Source organism: Heterodontus francisci, chromosome 6, assembly GCF_036365525.1.
Source record: "Heterodontus francisci isolate sHetFra1 chromosome 6, sHetFra1.hap1, whole genome shotgun sequence".
Classification (NCBI taxonomy): Eukaryota; Metazoa; Chordata; class Chondrichthyes; order Heterodontiformes; family Heterodontidae; genus Heterodontus; species Heterodontus francisci.
In genome coordinates this window covers 56,377,730-56,402,452 of record NC_090376.1, presented here as the reverse complement: position 1 = coordinate 56,402,452, position 24,723 = coordinate 56,377,730, and the positions used below count along the sequence as shown (strand labels likewise).

Here is a 24,723-nt window from a genome sequence, read left to right as displayed (position 1 = left end):
GTATCAGTATAATAGTAATTTTTCATGTCATTTTTGGCTTCTTCATTCCCTTCCCTTGTAGAATCACATAAATCTAATAGGTTGTTCAAATGAGTGAAGCATCGTAGAGACAAAAATAGTATGTTGGATCAATCATCCTTTGGATTGCTGCATCACTTATCTGCATTTTTCAAAGAATATTCTGTTGTTCAAACCATCCAGTTTAGAAAAATTATTTTTGTCTACCTGCTGATATTGGCATGTGGAGTTTAATGTTTTGTAATCTAGTATATTCAAGACACAAAACCTAAATCAAAACCTAATGCATCAACTGAATGCACCAGTGTCCAAGCACATTTACAAAACGTCTATTCTTGAATTTTTTTTTAACAGTTTAACATTTATTTTTATTTTCTTGGACCTCTTCAGTCAGGCACCATTTCCTGAGTGACAGGATGAGCAGAAACTATATTTCCAGGGTAACACATTTGTGGATTTATTTACCGGTGTCTTTTAAATAAATCCACTTCATATGGGAAATAATCTGGTTTCTTCTCAGGCAACTTTGTTTCCCCAATTTAACTTCCGGAGCTAACCAGTGGGAATTTACAGGTATCACTGCAACAGCACACTGGAGTTCAATGCCTCTCCAGTGCAGATTTCTTATACAAAAGATCATTTGTTGCTAACTCATAACATATAGAAAACACATTATATGGTTTTGGTGAATCAATCACTTTTACTAAAGAACCTTCGTTTTTTTCAGTTCATGCATTGTAAATTTTCTTTTTAGGCCATCAAACATGGATGATGTATCTACGCGTAGTTTTTCTCTCTGTTGTGGTCTTTTAAATGTTACTTGCCAAACTGCTGTGGAGCACTGTGGAGATGCACTTGAAAGCCATCTTCATGTCATTGTGGGCACACTTACACCATTGGTGCATGAGCAACCAGAGATTCGCCAACAGGTGAGCCACTGATTCATAATATCGTCTCTGCTTACAACTTGCAGTTTTAGGTTTCATGGGCTTAACTTTATCAATATATTTTCTTGTTGAAACTGTAGTTCACAGAATTGTTACAAGAAGAAGGAGCTCATTCAGCCTGTCGTGAATGCGCTGGCTGTATGAAAGAGCAGTTTACCTAATGCCATTCCCTCGCCTTCTCCCTGTAGCCCAGCATATTCTTCCTTTTCAGATAACAATCCAGTTCCCTCTTGAATACCTCAATTGAACCTGCCTCCATCACACTCACAGGCATTCCAGATCCTAACCAGTTGCAGTGTGAAAACGTTTCTTCTCATGTCACTATTGCTTCTTTTGCCAGTGGCCTTAAATCTGTATCCTCTTCTCTTTTTTTTATTCGTTCATGGGATGTGGGCGTCGCTGGCTAGGCCAGCATTTATTGCCCATCCCTAATTGCCCTTGAGAAAGTGGTGGTGAGCTGCCTTCTTGAACCGCTGCAGTCCATGTGGGGTAGGTACACCCACAGTGCTATTAGGAAGGGAGTTCCAGGATTTTGACTCAGTGACAGTGAAGGAATGGCGATATAGTTCCAAGTCAGGATGGTGTGTGACTTGGAGGGGAACTTGCAGGTGGTGGTGTTCCCATGCATTTGCTGCGCTTGTCCTTTTAGTTGGTAGAGGTCATCACTGTAGTTTTTCCCTATCTGGACATCTCGATTTTGAATACCTCTATCAAATCTTCTCTCAACCTTTTCTTCAAAGAAAACAGTCCCAACTTCTCCAATCTGTCCACGTAACTGAAGTTCATCATTCCCGGAACCATTCTCTTGAATCTATTCTGCACTCTCTCAAATGTCTTCGCATCTTTCCTAAAGTCTGGAGACCAGAACAGAACACAGTACTCCAGTTGAAGCCAAACCAGTGTTCTATACTGGTTTAACATAGCTTCCTTGCTTTTGTACTATATGCCCCTGTTAATGAAACCTAGGATGCTGTATGCTCTCTCGACCTGCCCTGCCTCCTTCAATGTTTTGTGCACATATGCACCCAGGTACCTCTGCCCCTGCAGCCCCTTGAGAATTGCAGCCATTATTTTATACAACGTGACTCCTGACAACACAGAGCATGCACAGAGCGATCGCAGACGTTATCAGTGCATGCGAACATTTGCCAGCTTGCCAGTAAGAATGTGTGCATGCACGCTGACATCACAATGCAATGACGTCCTCACCCCTCAATAGCTGTGATTGCCGGCTCCATTCCCCCGAACAATAGCCCCGCTCCCTCCTGTCATCCCTGCTTCAATTGCTGCTTTCAATTTCCCACTCCATCCCTCCTCGCTGCTGCCTTCCCTCAGCCTCTTGCCCTCGCCGCTTCCCCCCTCGGCTGCTCACTCCCAGCCTCGTCTCTTCCCCCTTCGGCTGATCGCTCCCCACCGCGCACCTGAAGAAGGAGCAGGGAACAAGCTGCTGAAGCGGCAAGGCAGGGAGTGAGTGGCTGAGGGGTGGCGGGGCAATGCAGGAGCCAGTGGCCAAGAAGAGGGAAGGGGTGGGGGGGGGGGAGTGGGGAGCGAGCGGCCGAAGCGGCAAGGCAAGGAGTGAGCTGCCAAGGTGGGAAAGCGGCGAGGGCTGGAGAGAATGGCTGAAAGAAGGCGGTGGCAAGGCGGGGAGTGAGTGGCCAAGGGGGGGGAGAATTGGTAAGGTGGGGAGCGATAAGTGATCAGACAGGCGCGGGAGGGAGCAGCGAAGAGAAGCACGATGGCAGGAGGGAGCGGGGTACTGTTGGGGATGGGATGGAGGTGGCGATCACAGCTACTGTGGGATTTGGGTTTGGCTGTATTTGCTGACAACACAACGACTAGGTGGCGCTCTACAGGCACATGCACAAATGCAGCCTGTGACGTTAAGGCAGCTGCCAGGACTAAAGATGGCGCTGCTCAAATAATCACAATGACAAAGTAAACCTACGGCAGCATGCAATGGAAATCTAAAGTACAGCACCTCTGACAGTGCTGCACAATTCTAATTGTTTTCAGTGCCATTCAGCTCTGGCCACTCGCTCCCTGCCCCCTGCTTCCTTCCCGCACCGCACCACTCTAAGGAGCAAGGCCATGTAGGAGCACGTGGCAGAGAGGAGGGAAGCAGCAATGCCTTGGGTTAGCATCTGGAGGGATGGGGGAGAGAGCAGGTGGCGGAGGGAGAGAGGCGGGGTAGGGGATGGAGCGGAGAGAGTGGGGGGCGGCTGGGGGAGCAGAGCGGCCGGAGAGAGGGGTGGGGCGGGGAGCGGACCAGACCAGGCACATTGCACGAAGATGTACACGTAACGTGATGACCCTGTCGACGCATGCGCTACCAGTCCTGGCAAGTCGAAACGCAGCACACGCACAGACAGCAGGAGCCCATCTGCACATCTTGGCGCAGCCTGATAACGTCAGCGGCCGGCTGCGTTGTCAGGAATCACTTTGTTTGGGTTTAAGGCTGCGTTTGCTTTTTGTGACAAATTGAGCAGCACCATCGTTATTACTGGTAGCTGCCCTCAGATGTTGCAAACAGTGACGTTTCAGTGGATGAGGCTGCATTTGTCAGTACGGTGCCACCTAGTGGTCATATTGTCAGCGAATGCAGCCTATTTTATATTGTATCTCCGTGTTCTTCCTACCAGAGTGAATTACTTCAACTTCTCTGCATTAAACTACATCTGTCACTAGTCTGCCCATTCTACCAACCTATGTCCTTTTGAAGTTCTACACTATCCTCCTCACAGTTCACAATGTTTCCAAGTTTTGTATCATCCACAAAATTAGAAATTTTGGCCTGTACTGCAAGGTCTACATCATTAATATATATCAGGATTAGCAAAGTCCGAACACCGAATCTTGGGGAACTGCAGTCTGAAAAACTTCCATTAACCACTGCTCTGTTTCTTGTCACTCAGCCAATTTCATATCCATGTTGCTACTGTCCTTTTTATTCCATGAGCTATAACTTTGCTCATAAGTCTGTTGTGTGGCACCTTATCAAATGCTTTTTGGAAGTCCATGTACGTCAACAGTGTTCCCCTGATCAACCGTCTCTGTTACCTCATCAAAAAACTACAGCAAGTTAGTTAAACACGATTTGCTCTTCACAAATCCATGCTGGATTTCCCTAATTAGCCCACCTAAGTGGCTATTAATTTTGTCCTGACTTATCGTTTCTAGAAGCTTCCCCATCACCGAGGTTAAACTGACTGGCATATAGCTGCTGGGTTTGTCTTTACACCCTTTTTTGAACAAGGGTGTAACGTTTGCAAAAAAAAATTTGTTTTTTTTTTAACTATAGTTTGTACTTGTATACTACTTTTAATGTAGAAAGGGCAGTACTGGACCTAATCCTAGAGAATGAAGCTGGACAAGTGGTAGAAGTGTCAGTGGGGGAGCATTTCGGGGATAGTGACCATAACTCTAAGATTTAAGGTAGTTATGGAAAAGGACAAAGGTGGACTGGAAATAAAGGTACTGAATTGGGGGAAGGCCGATTTCAATATGATAGAACAGGATCTGGCCAAAGGGAGCAGCTACTTGTAGGAAAGTCTACATCAGAACAGTGTGAGTCATTCAAAGAGGAAATAGTGAGAGTTCAGCGCTAATATGTACCCATTAAGGTAAAGGGTAGGACCAACAAGTCCAGGCAACCCTGGATGTCAAGGGATGTAGAGGATTGGATAAGGGAAAAAAAAGGAGGCTTATGGCAGATTCAGAGCGTTGAAAACATCAGAGGCCCTAGAGGAATGTAGAAAGTGTAGGGGGTACTTTTTTATTTAAAAAAAAGAATTAGGAGAGCGAAGAGGGGGCATGAAAAAACACAGGCAGGCAAGATAAAGGAAAATCCCAAGGCGTTTTATAAGTATATTAAGGCCAAGAGGATAATCAGGGAAAGAGTGTGCCACTTTGGACTCGAATGGGCAATGTGTGTGTGGAGCCAGAGGACGTAGGTGAGGTTTTAAATGATTACTTTTCATCTGTGTTCACTGTGGAGAAGGACAATGTAGGTGTAGCGATCAGGGAAGGGGGATTGTGATATACTTGAACAAATTAGCATTGAAAGGGCTGAGGTATTAGCTGTTTTAGTGGGCTTAAAAGTGGATAAATCCCCAGGTCCAGATGAGATGTATCCCAGGCTGTTATGTGAGGGAAGGGAGGAGATTGCAGGACTCTGACACAAATTTTCAAATCCTCTCTGGTCACAGGAGCAGTGCCAGAGGACTGGAGGACAGCGAATGTGGTACCATTATTCAAGAAGGATAGTAGGGATAATCTATGTAATTACAGGCCAGTGAGTCTAACATCAGTGGTAGGGAAACTATTGGAAAAAATTCTGAGGGACATGATTAATTTCCACTTGGAGAGGCAAGGATTAATTAAGGATAGTTAGCATGGCTTTGTTAGAGGGAGATCGCATCTAATAAATTAGGTTGAATTTTGTGAGGAGGTGACTAGTTGTGTAGATGAGGGTAAGGCAGTTGATGTAGTCTATGTTGAGTTCAGTAAAGCTTTTGACAAGGTCCCACATGGGAGATTGGTTAAGAAGGTAAGAGCCCATGGGATCCAGGGCAATTTAGCAAATTGGATCCAAAATTGGCTTAATGGCAGGAGGCAGAGGATGGTGTTTGAGGGTTGTTTTGCGATTGGAAGCCTGTGACCAGTAGTGTACCGCAGGGATCGATGCTGGGACCCTTACTGTTTGTAGTGTACATTAATGATTTAGACGTGAATATAGGAGGTATGATCAGTAAGTTCGCCAATGACGAGAAAATTGGTGGTGAGGAAGAAAGCCTTAGATTATAGGATGATATAGATGGGCAGAGCAGTGGCAAATGGAATTTAATTCTGAGAAGTGTGAGGTGATGCATTTCGGGAGGACTAACAAGGCAAGGTAATATACAATGGATGGTAGGATCCTGGGAAGTACCAAGGATCAGAGGGACCTTGGTGTACTTGTCCATAGATCACTGAAGGCAGCAGCACAGGTAGATAAGGTGGTTAGGAAGGCATATGGGATACTTGCCTTTATTAGTCAAGGCATAGAATACAAGAGCAGGCAGGTTATGATGGAGCTGTATAAAACATTAGTAGGCCACAGCTGGAGTACTGTGTACAGTTCTGGTCATCACACTATAGGAAGGATGTGATTGCACTGGAGAGGGTGCAGAGGAGGTTCACCAGGATGTTACCTGGGCTGGTGCATTTCAGCTATGAAGAGAGACTGAAAAGGCTAGGGCTGTTTTCCTTGGAGCAGAGAAGGCTGAGGGGGGACCTGATTGAGGTATGCAAAATTATAGGGTAGATTGGAAGAAAGTTTTTCCCTTAGCGAAGAGGTCAATAACCAGGAGGCATAGATTTAGGGTAAGGGGCAGGAGGTTTAGAGGGGATTTGAGGAAAAATATTTTTCACCCAGAGGGTGGTTGGAATCTGGAACACACTGCCTGAAGGGATAGAGGCAGGAACCCTCACAACATTTAAGAAGTATTTAGATGAGCACGTGAAATGCCATAGCATAAAAGGCTACGGGCCAAGTGCTGGAAAATGGAATTAGAATAGATAGGTGCTTGATGGCCAGCACAGACACGGTGGGCCGAAGGGCCTGTTTCTGTGCTGTATAACTCTGACTCTAAAAATGTGCAACTGTGCCTTGGGTGTAAGCAGGGAATTAGAGAGGGAGGTGGAATAGCAGAGAGGTTTAGGGAGGGATACCCAGAGTGTTGGGCCTAGGTGGCAGAAGGAAAGAGCCAATGAGATCAAAGGAGATCATGGAGTAACCTAAACAACAATGAGGATTTCAGATTGGAAGCAACTGAGAGCTAATGTAGATCTGCACCTCTATTCTCAGTTTATCTCAGTGTGGAATTGAGCCAGCATCGAATATATTGTTCCCATTCTATGGCTGAGTGTTTTAACATCTAGCATCATTGCACTTCCCCATTTTAATGTTGAGTTAAACTTTTACTGAATTATGGTTGTAACTATCACAGGCCCTGGAATTGCTGAGGTATTTGGTGATTACTAATCGAGGCAATGAGAACTTGTACCATGCAATTAGGCGATTGGATTCATTCCCTGACCTTCCTGACTTCAGAGAGCTGCGTCTTACCCAGCAGAAGATCAAGTACAGCAAAAGACAGTTCACGTTATTGGAGGTAAGAATTATTTTTAAATGAGGAATGAGGGCTGAAATTCTTGTCTTCATCCATTTTTTGGAAGTCTTTTGATCAAATACAATTCCATTTTCCAACTTATGCCTGCATTTTCACTGAAACAGTAGTATATCTGGCTCATGATCACTAAATCTGAAAAATCTATGTACTCATTAAGTTGTGGTAGATTGAACTTCCAAATAAAAGGCAGTTTATAAGGCTGCAATTATATTTTAATGGTGTGAATTATGAATGAATCCAACCAAGTTGACTTCAGGTTTGGAGAGCCAGTTTATACCTCCTCTTACAAAACCAATCCCCATTTTTGGTTTGAAATTGCTCTGAAATACCCTGGCGTGTGTGTGACATTGTGATTTTCATATTAAATGCACTCTGGAAGAGAAAGCTGCCAATTTAAAGCATAGCTATAGTCGAAGCTGCTTGTACATATCTAGGAAATAACGTTTGTGGTCGAGAAATTCATTGGGCCCACACCCAATTTTCAGGCACAAAACGGGTGCCTAAGAATCCATATGACTGGTTCATTCCACATTGAAAGTGCACCACCCGTCACATTGGATCAGGCAGCTTTATTGGTGTTCACGGCTTGCACGAGAAGTATGAAAACACCTGTTTTCTGAATGATAAAACTTAATTCTGGCTTCTGGTTTTACTGGTGTTGAACTGTTTTTTTTGGCTTCCTTCAAAACAGTTTTACTGCAGTCATGGGTGGTCTGATGGGGTTGCCTTTAGGGCTGGAGGATGAGAAGCAGCACCAAAGAAATCAGGAGAAGCTGCAAGAAGGCTTGCACTGTGCAAACAGCCATACCCACAGTGGATCTTCAAGGAGCAATTCTCCGACCTGAACTTCAGTGAGGCACACTGCATCAGGCACCTTTGCATCACAAAGGAGGCTATTGCTGAGCTATGTCACCTCTGTAAAAAGTCTTGAACCAGGGCACAGAGAGCGCTGCCTGTGGCCATCATGGTCATCGTCACCCTTAACGTCTATGCCACGGTCCACTTCCAGGCTACAGAAGGTGACATCTGTGACATCACCCACTTTGCAATCCATTGGTGTAAGAGGGATTAGACTCCCTTAACATCCAGAGCACCATCTAGATTTGTATCCACTTTAAATTTGCTGTCATTGCTTCCATCCTCCAAAGAAAAACACTGTGAGAATGTGGAAAAAAGAAGACAATGTAGGGCTACAGACCTGAAGTTTCAGAAGGACAAAGATCAAAGTTTAGAGGAGCAGTGGCCACAGAAAGGCAAGAAAGACGAATGGAAATAGAAAAGAGCAGGCTAGAACTGAGGGATATCAGCAACAGAGGTTTCATTTCCCTGGATGATATAGAAAGTGTGGCAGCAGAATGAGGCTCAAGTTTAGAAAGAAAAGTTACGATAATTACAGCTTTATGTTTACTTTTACACTACTTTTTTTTGTTTCAGGAAATCAATCACTTCCTTTCTGTCAGCTCCTGTGATTCCTTACCATTGACTAGGCTTGTGGGATTAAACGATCTGAAAAAACAACTGGAACTGCACAAAGCTGATGTTAAAAATCTGTTGAAAGAGTGTCAAGGTAGTTTTTATATACTGTTATTGCATAGCAATCCTGACAATAGCATAGCAAGTATTATTGACCAATTTGCAGTAACATTAGGTTTAATACAGGTTGTAAAATCAAGCTTTTTACTAAATCTCTCAGTAGGTACATATTGTACAGTATCAGCAAATTGATCCTGGATGCAGCACTGCTGCTTAGAGAACCTCAATGGGCTGAGACAGATAACATGGACATTAAGTCTGTAGTGGGTTATATTGTTAAAAATGGAAACCCCGAGTCAAGATCTGCACTAAGTGCTGCTGGAGGGCACACAGTGTGAAGAAGGGAGTTTGGTAAGTGAGGGAGTTCGGTAAGGAGGGGAACTAGAAATTAATTAAGAAAAGGTAAATTTGACCACTCAGTCAGAGCAGCGCAAATCAGCGAGACCAGCGGGTCTATAAACAGCATGACTCAGCAAGACCTGCGGAGCCCGCATTCAGAAAGAGAAAAAAAGAGGTGTGACATCATAAGGAAGCAGGTAGGTGAGTGGCTGGTGAGTATTGCAGCTTAGACACTTTGTCTAAACAACTGGCAGTCTAAAAATGAGAAGAAAAAAAACTAATTAGGAACAAGTGAATAACTGATGAGTATTATCTATTTTTGTGTACGGTTTATTTTGATTAGTGAACTGTATTGATTAGTAGTAGGATTTATCAGTAATTGTAAGGTTTTGTTGATAGTTCTAAGCTGTTTTAGTATTGGTAACATTTGTTTTTTTAGTGGTAACAAAGGGTCAATTAATAAAGGTATGGCAGGGTTGCTTCAACCTTGAGAGTGCACCTCCTGTGCTATGTGGGAGCTCCAGGATGCATCCCGTATCCTGGACAGTCATTTGTGCAGGAAGTGTCTTCAATTGAAGCAGCTTGAGCTCCGGGATTTGGAACTTGAAAGGCAGCTGACAACACTGCAATGCATTCAGGAGGATGGGAGCTGCATAGATAGCACGTTTATAGATGTGGTCACCCCACAGCTGAAGATTATGCAGGGAGAGAGGAAATGGATGACTGCCAGGCAGTCAAAAAGAAACATGCAGTTAGTGAAGGAGATCCCTGTTTGCATCTCACTCTCCAGCAGGTATTCAGTTCTAAATACTGATGAGAGTGATGGTCCATCTGGGGAGTGCAGCCAGAGCCAGGTCCATGGCACCACAGGTGACTCAGCTGTACAGGGAGGTACAAGGAAGACTGGAAGAACCATAGTGATAGGTGATTCAATAGTCAGAGGAACAGACAGGCTTTTCTGTGACCGCAGACGTGAATCCAGGATGATGTGTTGCCTCCATGGTGCCAGGGTCAAGGATGCAGAGCACCCTGAATGGGAGGGTGAACAGCCAGCAGTTGTGGTCCACCTCTGTTTAAAAAGGGAGCGAAGGATAGACCAAATAATTACAGGCAAGTCAGTCTAACCTCAGTAGTGGGCAAATTATTGGAATCTATTCTAAGAGACATGATAAACTGTCACTTAGAAAGGCACAGATTAATCAAGGACAGTCAGCCTGGATTTGTTAAGGGAAGATCTTGTCTGACCAACCTGATCGAATCTTTTGAAGAAGTTACAAGAAAGATAGATGAGGGTGGTGCAGGTGATGTGGTCTACATGGATTTTAGCAAGGCTTTTGACAAGGTCCCACATGGCAGACTGGTTTAAAAAAAATAAAATCCCATGGGATCCAGGGAAATGCAGCAAGGTGGATACAAAATTGGTTCAGTGGCAGGAAACAAAGGGTAATTGTGACTGGAGGGCTGTTTCCAGTGGCGTTCCACAGTGCTCAGTATTGGGTCCCCTGCTTTTTGTGGTATATATTAACGATCCAGACATAAATATGGGGGCATGATCAAGAAGTCCGCAGACAACACAAAGATTGGCCATGTGGTTGATAGTGAGGAGGAAAGCTGTAGACAGCAGGAAGATTTTGATGGTCTGGTCAGATGGGCAGAAAAGTGGCAAATGGAATTCAACCCAGAGACGTGTCAGGTGATGTATATTGGGAGGTCAAACAAGGCACAGGAATACACGATTAATAGGAAAATCCTGTGTAGAGGAAGTGAGGGACCTTGGAGTGAATGTCCACAGATCCCTGAGGGTAGCAGGAAGGTAAGGTGGTTAAGAAGGCATATGGAATCCTTTCCTTTATTAGCTGAGGTATAGAATATAAGAGAAGGGAGGTTATGCTGGAACTGTATAACTCATTGGTTAGGCCACAACATGAGTACTATGTGCAGTTCTGGTCACCTCATTACAGAAAGGATGTAATTGCACTATAAAGGGTACAGGTGAGATTTACGAGGATGTTGCTGGGACTGGAAAAATGCAGCTATGAGGAAAGATTGGATAGGCTGGGGTTGTTCTCCTTGGAACAGAGAAGGCTGAGGTGGGATCTGATTGAAATTGGCTAGCTGAAAGAAGACAGAGGGTGGTGGTTGATGGCAAATGTTCATCCTGGAGTTTAGTTACTAGTGGTGTACCGCAAGGATCTGTTTTGGGGCCACTGCTGTTTGTCATTTTTATAAATGACCTGGAAGAGGGTGTTAAAGGGTGGGTTAGTAAATTTGCGGATGACACTAAGGTCGGTGGAGTTGTGGATAGTGCCGAAGGATGTTGTAGGGTACAGAGGGACATAGATAGGCTGCAGAGCTGGGCTGAGAGATGGCAAATGGAGTTTAATGCGGAAAAGTGCGAGGTGATTCACTTTGGAAGGAGTAACAGGAATGCAGAGTACTGGGCTAATGGGAAGATTCTTGGTAGTGTAGATGAACAGAGAGATCTTGGTGTCCAGGTACATAAATCCCTGAAAATTGCCACCCAGGTTAATAGGGCTGTTAAGAAGGCATATGGTGTGTTAGCTTTTATTAGTAGGGGGATCGCGTTTCAGAGCCACGAGGTCATGCTGCAGCTGTACAAAACTCTGGTGCGGCCGCACCTGGAGTATTGCGTGCAGTTCTGGTCACCGCATTATAGGAAGGATGTGGAAGCTTTGGAAAGGGTGCAGAGGAGATTTACTCGGATGTTGCCTGGTATGGAGGGAAGGTCTTACGAGGAAAGGCTGAGGGACTTGAGGTTGTTTTCGTTGGAGAGAAGGAGGAGGAGAGGTGACTTTATAGAGACATATAAGATAATCAGAGGGTTAGATAGGGTGGATAGTGAGAGTCTTTTTCCTCGGATGGTGATGGCAAACACGAGGGAACATAGCTTTAAGTTGAGGGGTGATAGATATAGGACAGATGTGAGAGGTAGTTTCTTTACTCAGAGAGTAGTAGGGGCGTGGAACGCCCTGCCTGCAGCAGTAGTAGACTCGCCAACTTTAAGGGCATTTAAGTGGTCATTGGATAGACATATGGATGAAAATGGAATAGTGTAGGTCAGATGGTTTCACAGGTCGGCGCAACATCGAGGGCCGAAGGGCCTGTACTGCGCTGTAATGTTCTTAAAAAAAAAAAAATTTTGATGGGCCTGGATGGAGTGAAGGTGAAGGGCCTATTTACCTTAGCAGAGAGGTCAGTGACTAGGGGGTATAGATTTCAAGTGATTGGTAGAAAGATTAGAGGGGAGTTGAGGAAATGTTTTTTCACCCAGAGGGTGATGGGGGTTTGGAACTCACTGCCTGAAAGGGTAGTTGAAGCAGAAAACCTCAACATTCAAAAGAAGTCTGGATATGCACCTCAAGTGCAGTAACCTGCAGGGCTATGGACCAAATGCTGGAAGGTGGGATTAGAATGTGTGGAACGTTTTTCAGTTGGCACAGAGACGATGGACCAAGTGGCCTCTTCCTGTGCTGTAAACCTTCTCTGATTCAAGCCTGCTGTGGGCTTGCTTACTTCTGGTTTAACCGATGGTATTAAAGCCTGCTCGTGATAATTCTAATCAATGAGAATTCATGCCTCGGACTTTGCCAGCAATTTGGATTGCACGTCTCCAGCATGAGCTAGGGACACCCTGTAGATAATAGGAGGTGAGAACTTCTAGATCCAGCAGGTAAGAGGTTTTACAGCATTGCTTGTGAGCCAGAAGAAGCAGGGCTGCTTCCCCTTGGGGGGCCCCAAGCAAACATAAGAACATACCTGCTGCAGTCTACCAACCCTCCCCTGCAATATGCCATGCCTCCACTCTGATCCGAGATCTCCCTTCCCTGCTAACCACTCTAACCCCCTGCATCCCCCAATCTCTCTCTTCCCTGGCTGCTGCCGTTTACAGGAGATATTCTCTCCCGGCAGCGATCAGCCTCTCAAGTACACAAGAAATAGGAGCAGGAGTAGACCATATGGCCCATCAAGCCTGCTCTGCCATTGAAACCGATCATGGCTGATCTTAGGATTCACTCTACTTTCCTACCTGCTCGCCATATCCCTTGATTCCCTGAGAGACCAAAAATCTGTCTATCCCAGCCTTAAATATATTCAACAATGGAGCATCCACAATCCTCTGGGGTAGAGATTTCCAAAGATTCACAACCCTTTGAGTGAAGTAATTTCTCCTCATCTCAGTCCTAAATGATTGGCCCCCTATCCTGAGACTCTGCCCCCGTGTTTTAGATTCCCCGACCAGCGGAAATAATCTCTGTGTCTACCCTATCCAGCCCCTTTAGAATCTTATATGTTTCAATGAGATCACCTGTCATTCTTCTAAACTCCAGAGAATACATGCCCAATTTACTTAGCCTCTCATCATTGGACAACCCCCTCATCCCAGGGACCAGTCTAATGAGCCTTCACTGCACTGCCTCCAGTGCAAGTAATATCTTTTCTTAAATGTGGAGACCAACACTGCACACAGTACTGCTGATGTGGTCTCACCAAAACCCTGTACAATTGTAGCAATACTTCCTTATTCCTGTATTCTAGTCCCATTGCAGTGAAGGCCAACATGCCATTTGCCTTCCTAATTGCTTGCTGTACCTGCATTTTTACTTTCTGTGTTCCTTGTACAAGCACAGGTCTTTTTGAACATCAACACTTACAAGTTTCATACCTTTTTTAAAAAAAAAAATTCTGCTTTTCTATTCTTACAGCCAAAGTGCATAACTTCACACTTCCCTACATAATACTCCATCTGCCGTCTTGTTGCCCACTCATTTAACCTGTCTATATCTCTTTGCAGCCTCTCTGTGTACTCCCCATAGCTTACCTTTCCACCTATCTTTGTATAATCAGCAAACATAGAGACATGACTTCCTGTCTCTTAATGTAAGTCGTTAATATAGATTGTAAATAGCTGAGGCTCCAGCACTGATCCTTGTGGCACTCCACTATCTACTGCCTACCAACTTGAAAATGCCCTGTTTTTACCCACTCATTGCTTCCTGTCTGTTAGCCAATCATCTATCCATGCTAATATATTCCTCCCCCCAACTCCATGAGCCCTTGTCTTGCCTCTTAATCTTTTGTGTGGCACCTTATCAAATGCCTTTTGGAAATCCAGGTATACTACATCTACTGGTTCTCTTTTATCAACACTACTGGTTACATCCTCAAAAAACTCTAATAAATTTGTCAAACAGGATTTCCCTTTAGTAAAACCATGTTGACTTGTTCTAATCATACTGTGCTTTTCTAAGTGCATTAATAAGACTTCAGTAATAATAGATTCCAGCATTTTCCCAACGACTGATGTTAGGCCAACTGGCCTGTAGTTCCCTGTTTTCTCTCTCCCTCCTTTCTTGAAAAGTGGTGTCGCATTTGCCAACTTCCAATCTGATGGGACTGTTCCCGAATCTAAGGAATTTTGGAAAGTCATAGCTAGCGCATTCACGGTCTCTGCAGCTATCTCTTTTAGTACCCTAGGGTGCAGGCCATCAGGTCCTGGAGATCTGTCAGATTTTATTCCATTAAGTTTCTCCAATACTTTTTCTCTGTTGATATGAAATTCCTTAATTTCCTCACTCTTTTTAGCCCTTAGGTTATTATCTATTTCTGGTATGAAAATTGTGTCTTCTACTGTGAAGACAGACACAAAATATTTGGTCAATGCCTCTGCCATTTCCTCATTCGCCATGATAATTTTTCCTGTCTCCGTTTCTAAGAAACTTTACTTTAGCTACTCTCTTCCTTTTGATATACCTATAAAAGCTCTTGCAATCTGTTTTTATGTTACTGGCTAGTTTACTCTCATTCTATTTTTTCCTTTTTATCAACATTTTGGTGGCCCTTTGCTGGTTTCTAAAACACTCCCAATCCTCAGACTTGCTACTCTTTTTTGCAACATTGTAAGCCTTTTCTTTTAATCTAATACTATCTTTAACTTCCTGAGTGAGCCATGGATGAGTCTTTTGTGCTAAGTTTTTATTTTTCACTGGAGTGTGTTTTTGTTAGAACATTTTGAATTGTTTCTTTAAATGTTTCCCACTGTTCATTTACTGCCATACCTTTTAGTCTATTTACCCAATTTACCTTAGCCAGTTCTCCCCTCATACTTACGTAATTGGCTGTGTTTAAGTTTAAGATCCTTGTTTGTGATTGGAACATGACGCTTTCAAACTTAGCATGGAATTCAATGGTGGTATGATCATTGTTTCCCAGTGGATCTTTTACTATGACATTGCTAATTAACCATGCTTCATTACACAATACTAGATCTAAGATAGCTTTATTCCTAGTTGGCTCCACAATGTATTGCTCCAAGAAACTGTCCCGAAAACATTCTACAGACTCATCTTCCAGACCACTCCTGCCAATTTCATTGTCCCAGTCTATATGAAGATTAAATTCCCCCACAATTATTACATTGCCTTTGTTACACACTCCAATAATTTCTTGTTTAATGCTTTGTCCAACGGTATCACTACTGTTAGGGGGCTGATAAAATACTCCCACCAGAGTTTTCTGATTCTTTCTCTCGATTACTCTCAACTTGGAGTAATTGGAACAGAATTTTTTTTTTAAATCTAGTGAGGTCCTGCTGTTAAATTTGCCAGAACCGCCACCTTCCCAGAACTTCCGCTGACAGCACCCCACGTCTACCCTACCTCCCCCGCTAAATGTCGGGCCGATGTTGCTGTTCATATTTTAATTTTGTATTACCAGAAACAAGAGTATTTGGTCCTTAAAGCAATATTTCAAGGAACTTTTATGATATATGTATGAGAGTTTCAACCAACTGTTACTTGCTTTTGTTATGTACTTGTTTTTTCAATCAGCAGTAGCAGTTGGCATAATTTTGCCTTTACAGTTTCCCCATGATACTTTCCAGAACAATGCCCACTCACTGTTGATGCCAGAGTGCTATCTCCCAAACACATGTCTCTTCTCTTCTGACTTTAGCACTCAACCATGCATTACATGGCCATAAGGTTTCCTTGTGATCATTTACTGCCCTCCCAGTTCTTCAATTTTGTAGCTGATGTGGATTCCTATATATCAGCTCAATTTCCTCCACCATCTTGGGTACAAAATGCAAAGAAACTGACCCCATTTTTTTTCCACACAGCAGCAAAAGAAACTGCATACTTGTGCTCCGTTAATGCTGTGATGAAAGAACTTGGACAGGATCCTTCAGGACCTTTGCCATCCAGAATGGACAGTAAACCATCTGGTGTCAAAACATCTGTGCAATCGCATTTGTTTCTGCACGTTGCCACTGCTCTGATAACAGTCTGGCTGATGTATTGTTTACATTGTCACAACTGGAATCTTGTACAGTATTACAAGTTATCCCAGATAAATGCCCCAGACTTTCAACCACACAGCACCAATTCAGTCAGTTGTTTTGTGTGTGTGAGGGATGCATTTATGTATATTTGTCTTTTAACAAGAAAAACTAATGACTACATGATCAGTTTTGCAGAAGACCAAGTTTTCATTGTTCTGGTAACAGTGAATATATTACTGTTTTTAATATATTGTGGAATTTGTTATGTATTGTGTACAAACTATTTCATGAGGCTCAGTAGTAGGGGTTGTAGTTCACGTGACAGTAACACAAAAGTTATCAGACATGTTGCGAGAACTGATTAAACATTTTTCAAATCTCTCTTTATCAGATGACCCAGAGTCCAGTGTCCTGGTGAAACTAGTTGTAAATCTTTTGCAGTTGTGCAAATCTGCTACTAATCACCCTGCTGGAAAAGACATTCTCGGTGAGTATTTAGTTATCTCTGATTCAATAGATTACCTAAGAAAGAACCTTAATCTTGAACTGAGATTCTTCAAGGAGAATTATACACATGTGCAGCACAGAACGGTAAGCATCCCCACCTGACCCTTTAGAATGAATTATCCACTGATTAACTTTTCTTGTGGACTAAGTTAGGACAAATGCACACAAGTTCAAACAAGTGAATGGCAATTTTCGAGTACGAGTTGGTTCTTCACACAGAATGGTGAACGTGCGGTTTCCAGATTGAGTAGTGGAGGCAAAAAAACTGGAATCATTTAAGAACCACTTAGATGTCTCATTAGGGGGAAACTGGGGTCTTTCTGGATGGATGACTAAAAGGGGCAGAGTGGCCTTCTTCATCTGTAATTACCTTGTGTTTCAGCATCCTGATGGTGACTGATATTGTCAAATGGTATTCCTTATTTGATTTCTTTGCCACTACTAATACTGTGTGCACAGTCTGGTAATCATCAAACAGTATCTCCCAGCTGAACTCGATGGGTGGGTAGGGAATCACAGTGTAGAAGATCTGGCACCTGCCTTTAAATCCAGCTTTACCTGGTACAACGTACAGGCAACAGTAAGAGTAGTGGTGAGCCATTGTTTTTCAAACTGAAGGAAGGCATAAAGTGGTGTTTCCCAGGGGTTAGTACCAGGACCACTGCTTTTCCTGATATATATTGATGACTTGGTGTACAGGGCAGAATTTCAAAATTTGCATATAAGACAACTCTTGGAAGCTGTGAGGATGACAGTGATCAACTTCAGGAGGACAAAGGCTGACGAATGGGCGGGCATGGGGCAGATGAAATTTAACGCAGAGAAGTGCAAAGTGATACATTTTGATAGGAAGAATGAGGAGTGGCGATATAAAATATAAGGTACAATTCTAAAGAGGATGCAGGAACAGAGAGACCTGGGGGTATATGTACACAAATCATTGAAGGTGGCAGGGCAGGTTGAGAAAGCAGTAAGTAGAGGCATAGATTATAAAAGCAAGGAAGTTATGCTGAACATTTATACAACACAGGTTTGGCCTCAACTAGTGTATTGTGTCCAATTCTGGCCACCCCACTTTAGGCAGGATGTGAAAGCTTTATGGAGGGTGCAAAAAAGATTTACGAGAATGGTTCCAGGGATAAGGGGCTTTGAGTTACATGGATAGATTGGAGAAGCTGGGATTGTTTTCCTAGAAAAAAAGAGAGGTTGAGAGGAGATTTCATCGAGTTGCTCAAAATCGTGAGGGGTCTAAACAGAGTAGATAGAGAGAAACTGCTCCCATCAGCAGAAAGGTCAAGAATCAGATTGGCAAAAGAACCAAAGGTGACATGAGGAAAACGTTTGTACGCAGCAAGTGGTTACTATCTGGAATAAACTGCCTGAAAGGGCGGTGGTGGCAGATTCAATCATGGCTTTCAAAAGGGAATTGGATAGGCACCTGAAGGGAAAAGATTTGCAGGGCTATGGGGAAGGGCAGCGAAGTGGACTAGCTAAATTAATCTTGCAAAGCGAGAGCTCCTTCTGTGCTGTAACCATTTCTATGATTCTACCTGAAATGAATTCTAGTTGTCTCAGTCTAGTCGCCAATGAAAATGAGTTCACTGCACAAAACTCGTTCTTGATCCTTTCACGAGTGGGAACAGTTTCTCTCTATCTACTCTGTCCAGACCCCTCATGATTTTGAATACCTCTATCAAATCACCTTCTCTTCTCCAGGGAAAACAGTCCTAAATTCTCCAATCTATCTATAACTGAAATTCTTCATCCCTGGAACCATTCTTGTGAATCTTTTCTGGACTATCTCCAATGCCCTCACATCTTTCTTCAAGTGCGGCACCCAGAATTGGACGCAATACTCCAGCTGAGGCTGAACTAGTGTCTTATGCAAGTTCAACATAACTTCCTTGCTCTTGTACTCTATGCCTCTACTAATAAAGCCCAGGATACTGTATGCTTTATTAACTGCTCTCTCAGCCTGTCCTGCCACCTTCAATGACTTGTACACATAAACACCCAGGTCCCTCTGCTCCTGCACCCATTTTAGAATTTTACCCTTTATTCTATATTGTCTCTCTATGTTCTTCCTACCAAAATGAAGCACTTCACATTTCTCTGCATTAAATGAATCACTTCTCATTTGTCTGCATTAATGTTTGATTAAGACATCAGGTTTACTCTACAATTAGGTTATATCTTACTCCAGAAACGGATGGTACTGACATTGGGTGCAAATACTGAGAAAATAATGTTTAAAGTCTGTTCTGGTTATAAACGTTACATCACCAAATCAGGCTCATACAGTGCAGTGTCCACTTTAGCAGTCTTATAGTCATTACAAAGGCTTGTAATGCAGTTTATCACTTATTCTGGATTATTTGGTTTGTAAGAACTACCATGTGTGACATAATTGAATATCTCTTATTTACGTTCATTTTATGATTTCAGAAGCTGCAGGGAATTGCTTAGGAGAAATGGGTCCAATTGACTTTTCCACCATTACTTTACAACACAAGAAGGATGAATTTTGTTGCAAGTCAGCAGAGCTGTTTAAAGAAAACAAATTTAAATTAGTTTACATTCTCCTAAGTGTAATTAATAATGCTCTCATTGACCAAAGGTGAGTTTATACAAATTTTGAAATGAATCTAAAAGCCAACAAATGCCTAACAGATCTCTACCCTAGTTGCTTTGTAGCCTGCATCCCATAGTGTTGTGAACTCACTAATATTCAAACGGTTTTTCGAATTAACTTGTACTACCTTTGAATGAATCTTCCTTTGTCCTGAATTGGCATGTTTATTGTACAGCCACTTAAGTATGTGGCTACAAGAGCAGGTCAGAAGCTAGGAATTCTACAGCAAGTAACACACCTCCCGTCTCCCCAAAGCCTGTCCACCATTTACAAGGCACAAGTCAGGAGTGTGATGGAATACTCTCCACTTGCCTGGATGAGTGCAGCTCCAACAGCATTCAAGAAGCTCAATGCCATCCAGGACAAACCAGCCCGCTTGATTGGCACCCCATCCACCTCCTTCAACATTCACTCCCTTCACCACCGATGCACAGTGGCAGCGGTATGTAGCATTTACAAGATGCACTGCAGCAGCTCACCAAGACTCCCTCAACAGCACCTTCCAAACCCACGACTTTTACCACTTAGAAGGACAAGGGTGGCAGATGCAAGGGAACACCACTACCCATAAGTTCCCCTCCAAGCCACAGACCATCCTGACTTGGAACTATATCGCTGTTCCTTCACTGTCATTGGGTCAAAATCCTGGAACTCCTTCCCTAACAGCACTGTTGGTGTACCTACACCCTAAGGATTGCAGCGGTTCAAGAAGGCAGCTCACCACCTTTTCAAAGGGAAATTAGGGATGGGCAATACATGCTGGCCTAGCCAGTGATGCCCACATCCCATGAACTAATTTTTTAAAAAAGTATATAATCTTTTATCTCACTATATAACAAATTGTTAGGGGAAAATTTGAGATATGTGAACAACTGCATTTTATCAGGACAATGCTAATAATTGCTTTTATTAGGCTTACTTGCATGTGTTTCAGCTTGTATAGTATATATTCACATGTATGTAATAAATACTCACAACATTAGACTTCCAAGACAAGCTCTTGAATTTTCACTTCATAAATTTGAAGTAATTGTGCTGTAACTGCTAATCCTTTGATGCAGATATTGGCCTAGAAATTCAGCGGCACAGCATCCATTTAATGGGCCTCCTAAGCCTCCAGTGTGGTAGACAGGCAGTGCATATTTGTTATTAACTCGAAATGGGTTGTCTACCATATTGGTAAAGGCCAAACAATTGGTGTGTAGTGACCATGCCTGTCAAAGACTTTAGAACCTTTTGCATATGCAAATAAGCAACCTGCCACCTGTTGATGCCCCCACTGTTAGATTGGTTTGCCCTAGCCTGTATGTGGAGTACTCTGCATTCAAAAAATGCATTTAATTGCTAGCCGCATAACCACCCCCATACCCACCCCCTCCTCTTACCTGAGACATCTCTGCAATGCCAGTAGTGACCAGCTGTTCTGTCCCGCTCTCTGGTTTGCTGGCTCAGTGGAAATGAGGCCCAATATCTATGCCCCCGAGCCCCTTTAGTCAGGCACCGGGATCGCTCCCTGCCCCCTGCATGTTCCCAAAAATAAACATGCCTGAATTTCGAGGCCATTTTCACAACAGTGATGCTGAGTGCCCATAGTTGGAAAATGGATCAATGACAGGTTTGAAGGCTGTAACTACTTCTCTGTGGTTCAGTATCTTAAACTTCACTCTTATAGGGGATAATTTTAACTTCAGTTTTAACTCCGTTAACTTCAATGGGCGGGGTGTGAAATTAATGTTACATCCAATTCCAATAGTTTCCCGGTGGGCAGTTTAGATTAAAATTGACTCCTGACTCCATAGTTTCATCTCAGTTGAAACAATTAAAATGATTGCTTTAGCTCACTCCAAGGTAGAGAACTGTATTTGCTACAGTTTAAAAATGTAGTCAGGAGTCTAACTATAAAATGGTCTTTGTTCTCAAGATGTGGGTAATACTGGAAAAGCTGTATTTATTGCCTGTTCCTAGTTGCCCTGATTAGGTGGCGGTGGACCTTCTGTTGAAACTACTGGTGTTTTTTGGTTTAAAGTAAAAGGTGTGTCGCAAGAAAAGCCTTCGGCCTGCTCACTTCACACACCGTATCCAGTTTACCTTATCAACCACCAGTTCCCAAAAACTAGCCAGCAAAATAAAATATGAAACAACCAGAGATTGGGGGTGTGACAACACCATATGTTGGTATGTGACAGTTTTAGTTCACAGCTGTGATTCCGTTTGTAATCTTGGCCTTGCTATTTGAGGGGAAAATGCAGAATAGATTCTAGTCACTTATCTTTTTTCCCCCTCCTCCCAAATAGAACTAGATTATTTGTCAATCATTGGGGTGTTATGCACCAAGCCCAAGAGCTACATTAGCTTGCAAACCTAGGACAGTGGATTGGAACCCCAGTGTGCTGCAATATCAAGTTATAGAGCAAAGTTCAAGTTTGTTTTCTGCATCTGGTAAACAACTGATCTTAACTGAGTTGCCATATGGAAACCGAGGGTACCACCAGAATCCTCCCCTCAGGTAGGGAGAATTGGAGGGGCAATCAGCCTAGGTGTCTCCTGATTATCAGTTCAGCTTGAGCCTCATTATGTGATTTCAAACACCTTGTAGTCTATCCTAAAGAGTGTCATTGATTGCTTGGCTAGAACCTCTTAGTAGAGGAGGTGCATGGAGTGGAAGAGATTTGAAAAAGAAAATCAGATAAGTGTGGGGAGAGAATAAATCTAAGTAATCAAAGGTTTATTGCTTGAATGTTATTATGCTTAAAGAATTACCATTTGGTTTTACAGTATCTGCCCTTGCTATTCTTTTCTGCCAGTATTGAAGTTCGCTTTGCAGCTGCTACGTGTGCGAAGAACATTCTTGCCACACAATCAGGTCACCATTTCTGGGAACTGAGTAAAAATGACCCTGACGGTCCTGATCCTATGCTAATGTATTTACAACCATTCCGAACAGCTAGAAGGAAGGTAATCATCCTTCAACTCTGAACCTTAACATGCATTATATAGAAGTAGAGCAACAGTTTTAATACTGTGCTTTGTCTTACCTGAAGCTACATCTTATTTGATGCACATATCACCTAACATATGCACCTAACAACAAACGGATTAAAAACAAGAATGGGAAGTATTAATTGAAGTTCAATTGATGATGGCCTTGTGTAGTATTGTCATACAGACTAGGAAAGCTTCGGATTAAGTCACTGGTCTGTGACAATGGCTGATGTGTGCTCGGAGTCAACAAATGCTCTTCCCATTCCTGCGCTGAGGAGGGGAAAAAAAATCAGCCAGTTTCCTAGTTGTTAATGTGGTGACCACTACTAGCTCCACACCTGAGCTATCTAATTTAATATCATTTCCCTGCTCTTTCCTATATCCTTAAATGCTTCCAAAACACAACTGAGGGAGGCACAGTGCAAAGTATTTTGAACCATTGATTTTAAAACCAAATTGTCTTAAATCTATGATTTCCTGGCTTCAGGGTCACGAGTTGCTGGCAGACAACAGTTCTAGTCCTTCTGAAAATCTTGATGATGACTGTTTGTGGATACCTCAGTGTGGAAGCCATGACACATGGCTGAAAACACTGACATGCGCACTGCTGGACAGTGGAGGAGTGAAAAATGAAGTTCTACACTTAATAAAGCCGATGTGTGAGGTAATTTGGAATCCGTTTAAGCCGCTGAATGCTGCAGATTATTTGTGATTTTTTTCCTTGATTGAAAATCTAATTTAATCAGCTGCCTTTTCACAATGCATCAATTAGTGAAATAAAGTAATGAAGAATAGAACGTCCAGAACTAGATTTATCTGTGACTAACTACTGGTTGGAAATTAAAACAGGAACAAGTTATACTAATATAGTGCTCTTAATGTAATAAACGTCCCAAGGCACATTACAAAGCAAAATTATACACCGAGCCACGTAAGGCAATATTAGGGCAGATGGCCAAAAGCTTGGTCAAAGAGATGGGTTTTAAGGATGTCTTAAAGGAAGTTGGAAAGGCAGAGAGGTTTAGGGAGGGAATTCCAGAGCTTTAGGGCACAGGCAGCTGAAGACATGGCCACTAATGGTGGAGCAATTAAAATCAGGGAGTCTCAAGAAGCCAGAATTAGATGGGGGTAGATAGCTTGAGGGTTGGAGCTGGAGGGGATTACAGAAATAGGGAGGAATAAGACCGTGGAGGGATTTGAAAACCAGGATGAGAAATTTAAAATTAAGACATTGCTTAACTGGGAGACAATATAGGTCAGCGAGCATGAGGGTAATAGGTGAATGGGACTTGGTGCAAGTAAGGCCTCAAGTTTATGGAGAATAGAATGTGGAAGGCCAGCCAGGAGTGTGTTGGAATAGTCAAGCCTAAAGGTAACAAAGGCATGAATGAGGGTTTCAACAACAGATGAGCTGAGGCAGGGGTGAAGTCAGGCGATGTTACAGAGGTGGAAATAGGCAGTCTTGGTGATAGCATGGACATGCGGTCAAAGCTCATCTCAAGGTCAAATCTGATACCAAGATTGCCAGCTTAATTTAGTCTCAGATACTTGCTAGGGAGAGGGATGGAGTCAGTAGCTAGAGAATGGAGTTTGAAGCTGGAGCCAAAGACAATGGCTTCAGTCTTCAAAATATTTAATTAGAGAAAATTTCTGCTCATCCAGTACAAATGTCGGATAAGCATTCTGATAATTTAGCAACAGTGGAGGAGTCAAGCGAGGTGGCCAGGTTGAGCTGGGTGTAATCAGCTTACTGTGAAAACTAACACTGTGTGCTTTTGGATGGTGTCTCCAAGGGGCAGCATGTTTCTCTAAAAGCACTTCGTTAATGAAAGGCCACACTAAAATTATGTAAAATTGAGTTAGGTAGGGGAGGGGGATGCCTCCGCCATGTGGGGAGAGTGCCTTGTAAAATGAGGCGCCCACCTTGCATGCTTGGGGAATGTGGGGGGGGGGGGTGTCCCTCCATTGTGGCAATCTGTAATGCCATGGAGGACCCACGCCAGCAAAACCTACAACTCCATGGCTTCCCCCTGGACCTCGCACCTACCCTCCCACCCCACCTTGCTGGGGCTTTCCGGAATGGCCCTGGCGACCCTGCCTCACCTACCTGAGGTCTGGGGTTCCAGTGCTGGGCCTAGGTCCAAGGCCTCTGCTGTACCAGCAAAGACAATCATTCCCGGTGGCATTGCTGGTACTGCTGAGCTGCTGGCCCTGTGATTGTCTGGAAACTCTTGGAGGTTGGATCCCCATCTTTAAAGGGACAGAGATCCTGGCGCCAAACAGTTAGGCTTCAGA

The 24,723-nt window shown here is 43.3% G+C and overlaps 1 protein-coding gene across 4 annotated transcripts in view; it reads left to right on the top strand.

The window, feature by feature from the left end:
• The window catches only part of atm (ATM serine/threonine kinase), a 184,012-nt gene that overhangs the window by 84,745 nt on the left and 74,544 nt on the right, over positions 1-24,723 (top strand). For all 4 annotated transcript variants that reach the window (XM_068033717.1, XM_068033716.1, XM_068033718.1 and 1 more), the window contains 7 exons: positions 773-947; positions 6,953-7,117; positions 8,570-8,702; positions 16,699-16,794; positions 19,260-19,431; positions 22,251-22,401; positions 22,916-23,092. In XM_068033717.1, the coding sequence (XP_067889818.1) occupies positions 773-947; positions 6,953-7,117; positions 8,570-8,702; positions 16,699-16,794; positions 19,260-19,431; positions 22,251-22,401; positions 22,916-23,092 (1,069 nt within the window). The remainder of the gene's footprint in view (positions 1-772; positions 948-6,952; positions 7,118-8,569; positions 8,703-16,698; positions 16,795-19,259; positions 19,432-22,250; positions 22,402-22,915; positions 23,093-24,723) is intronic.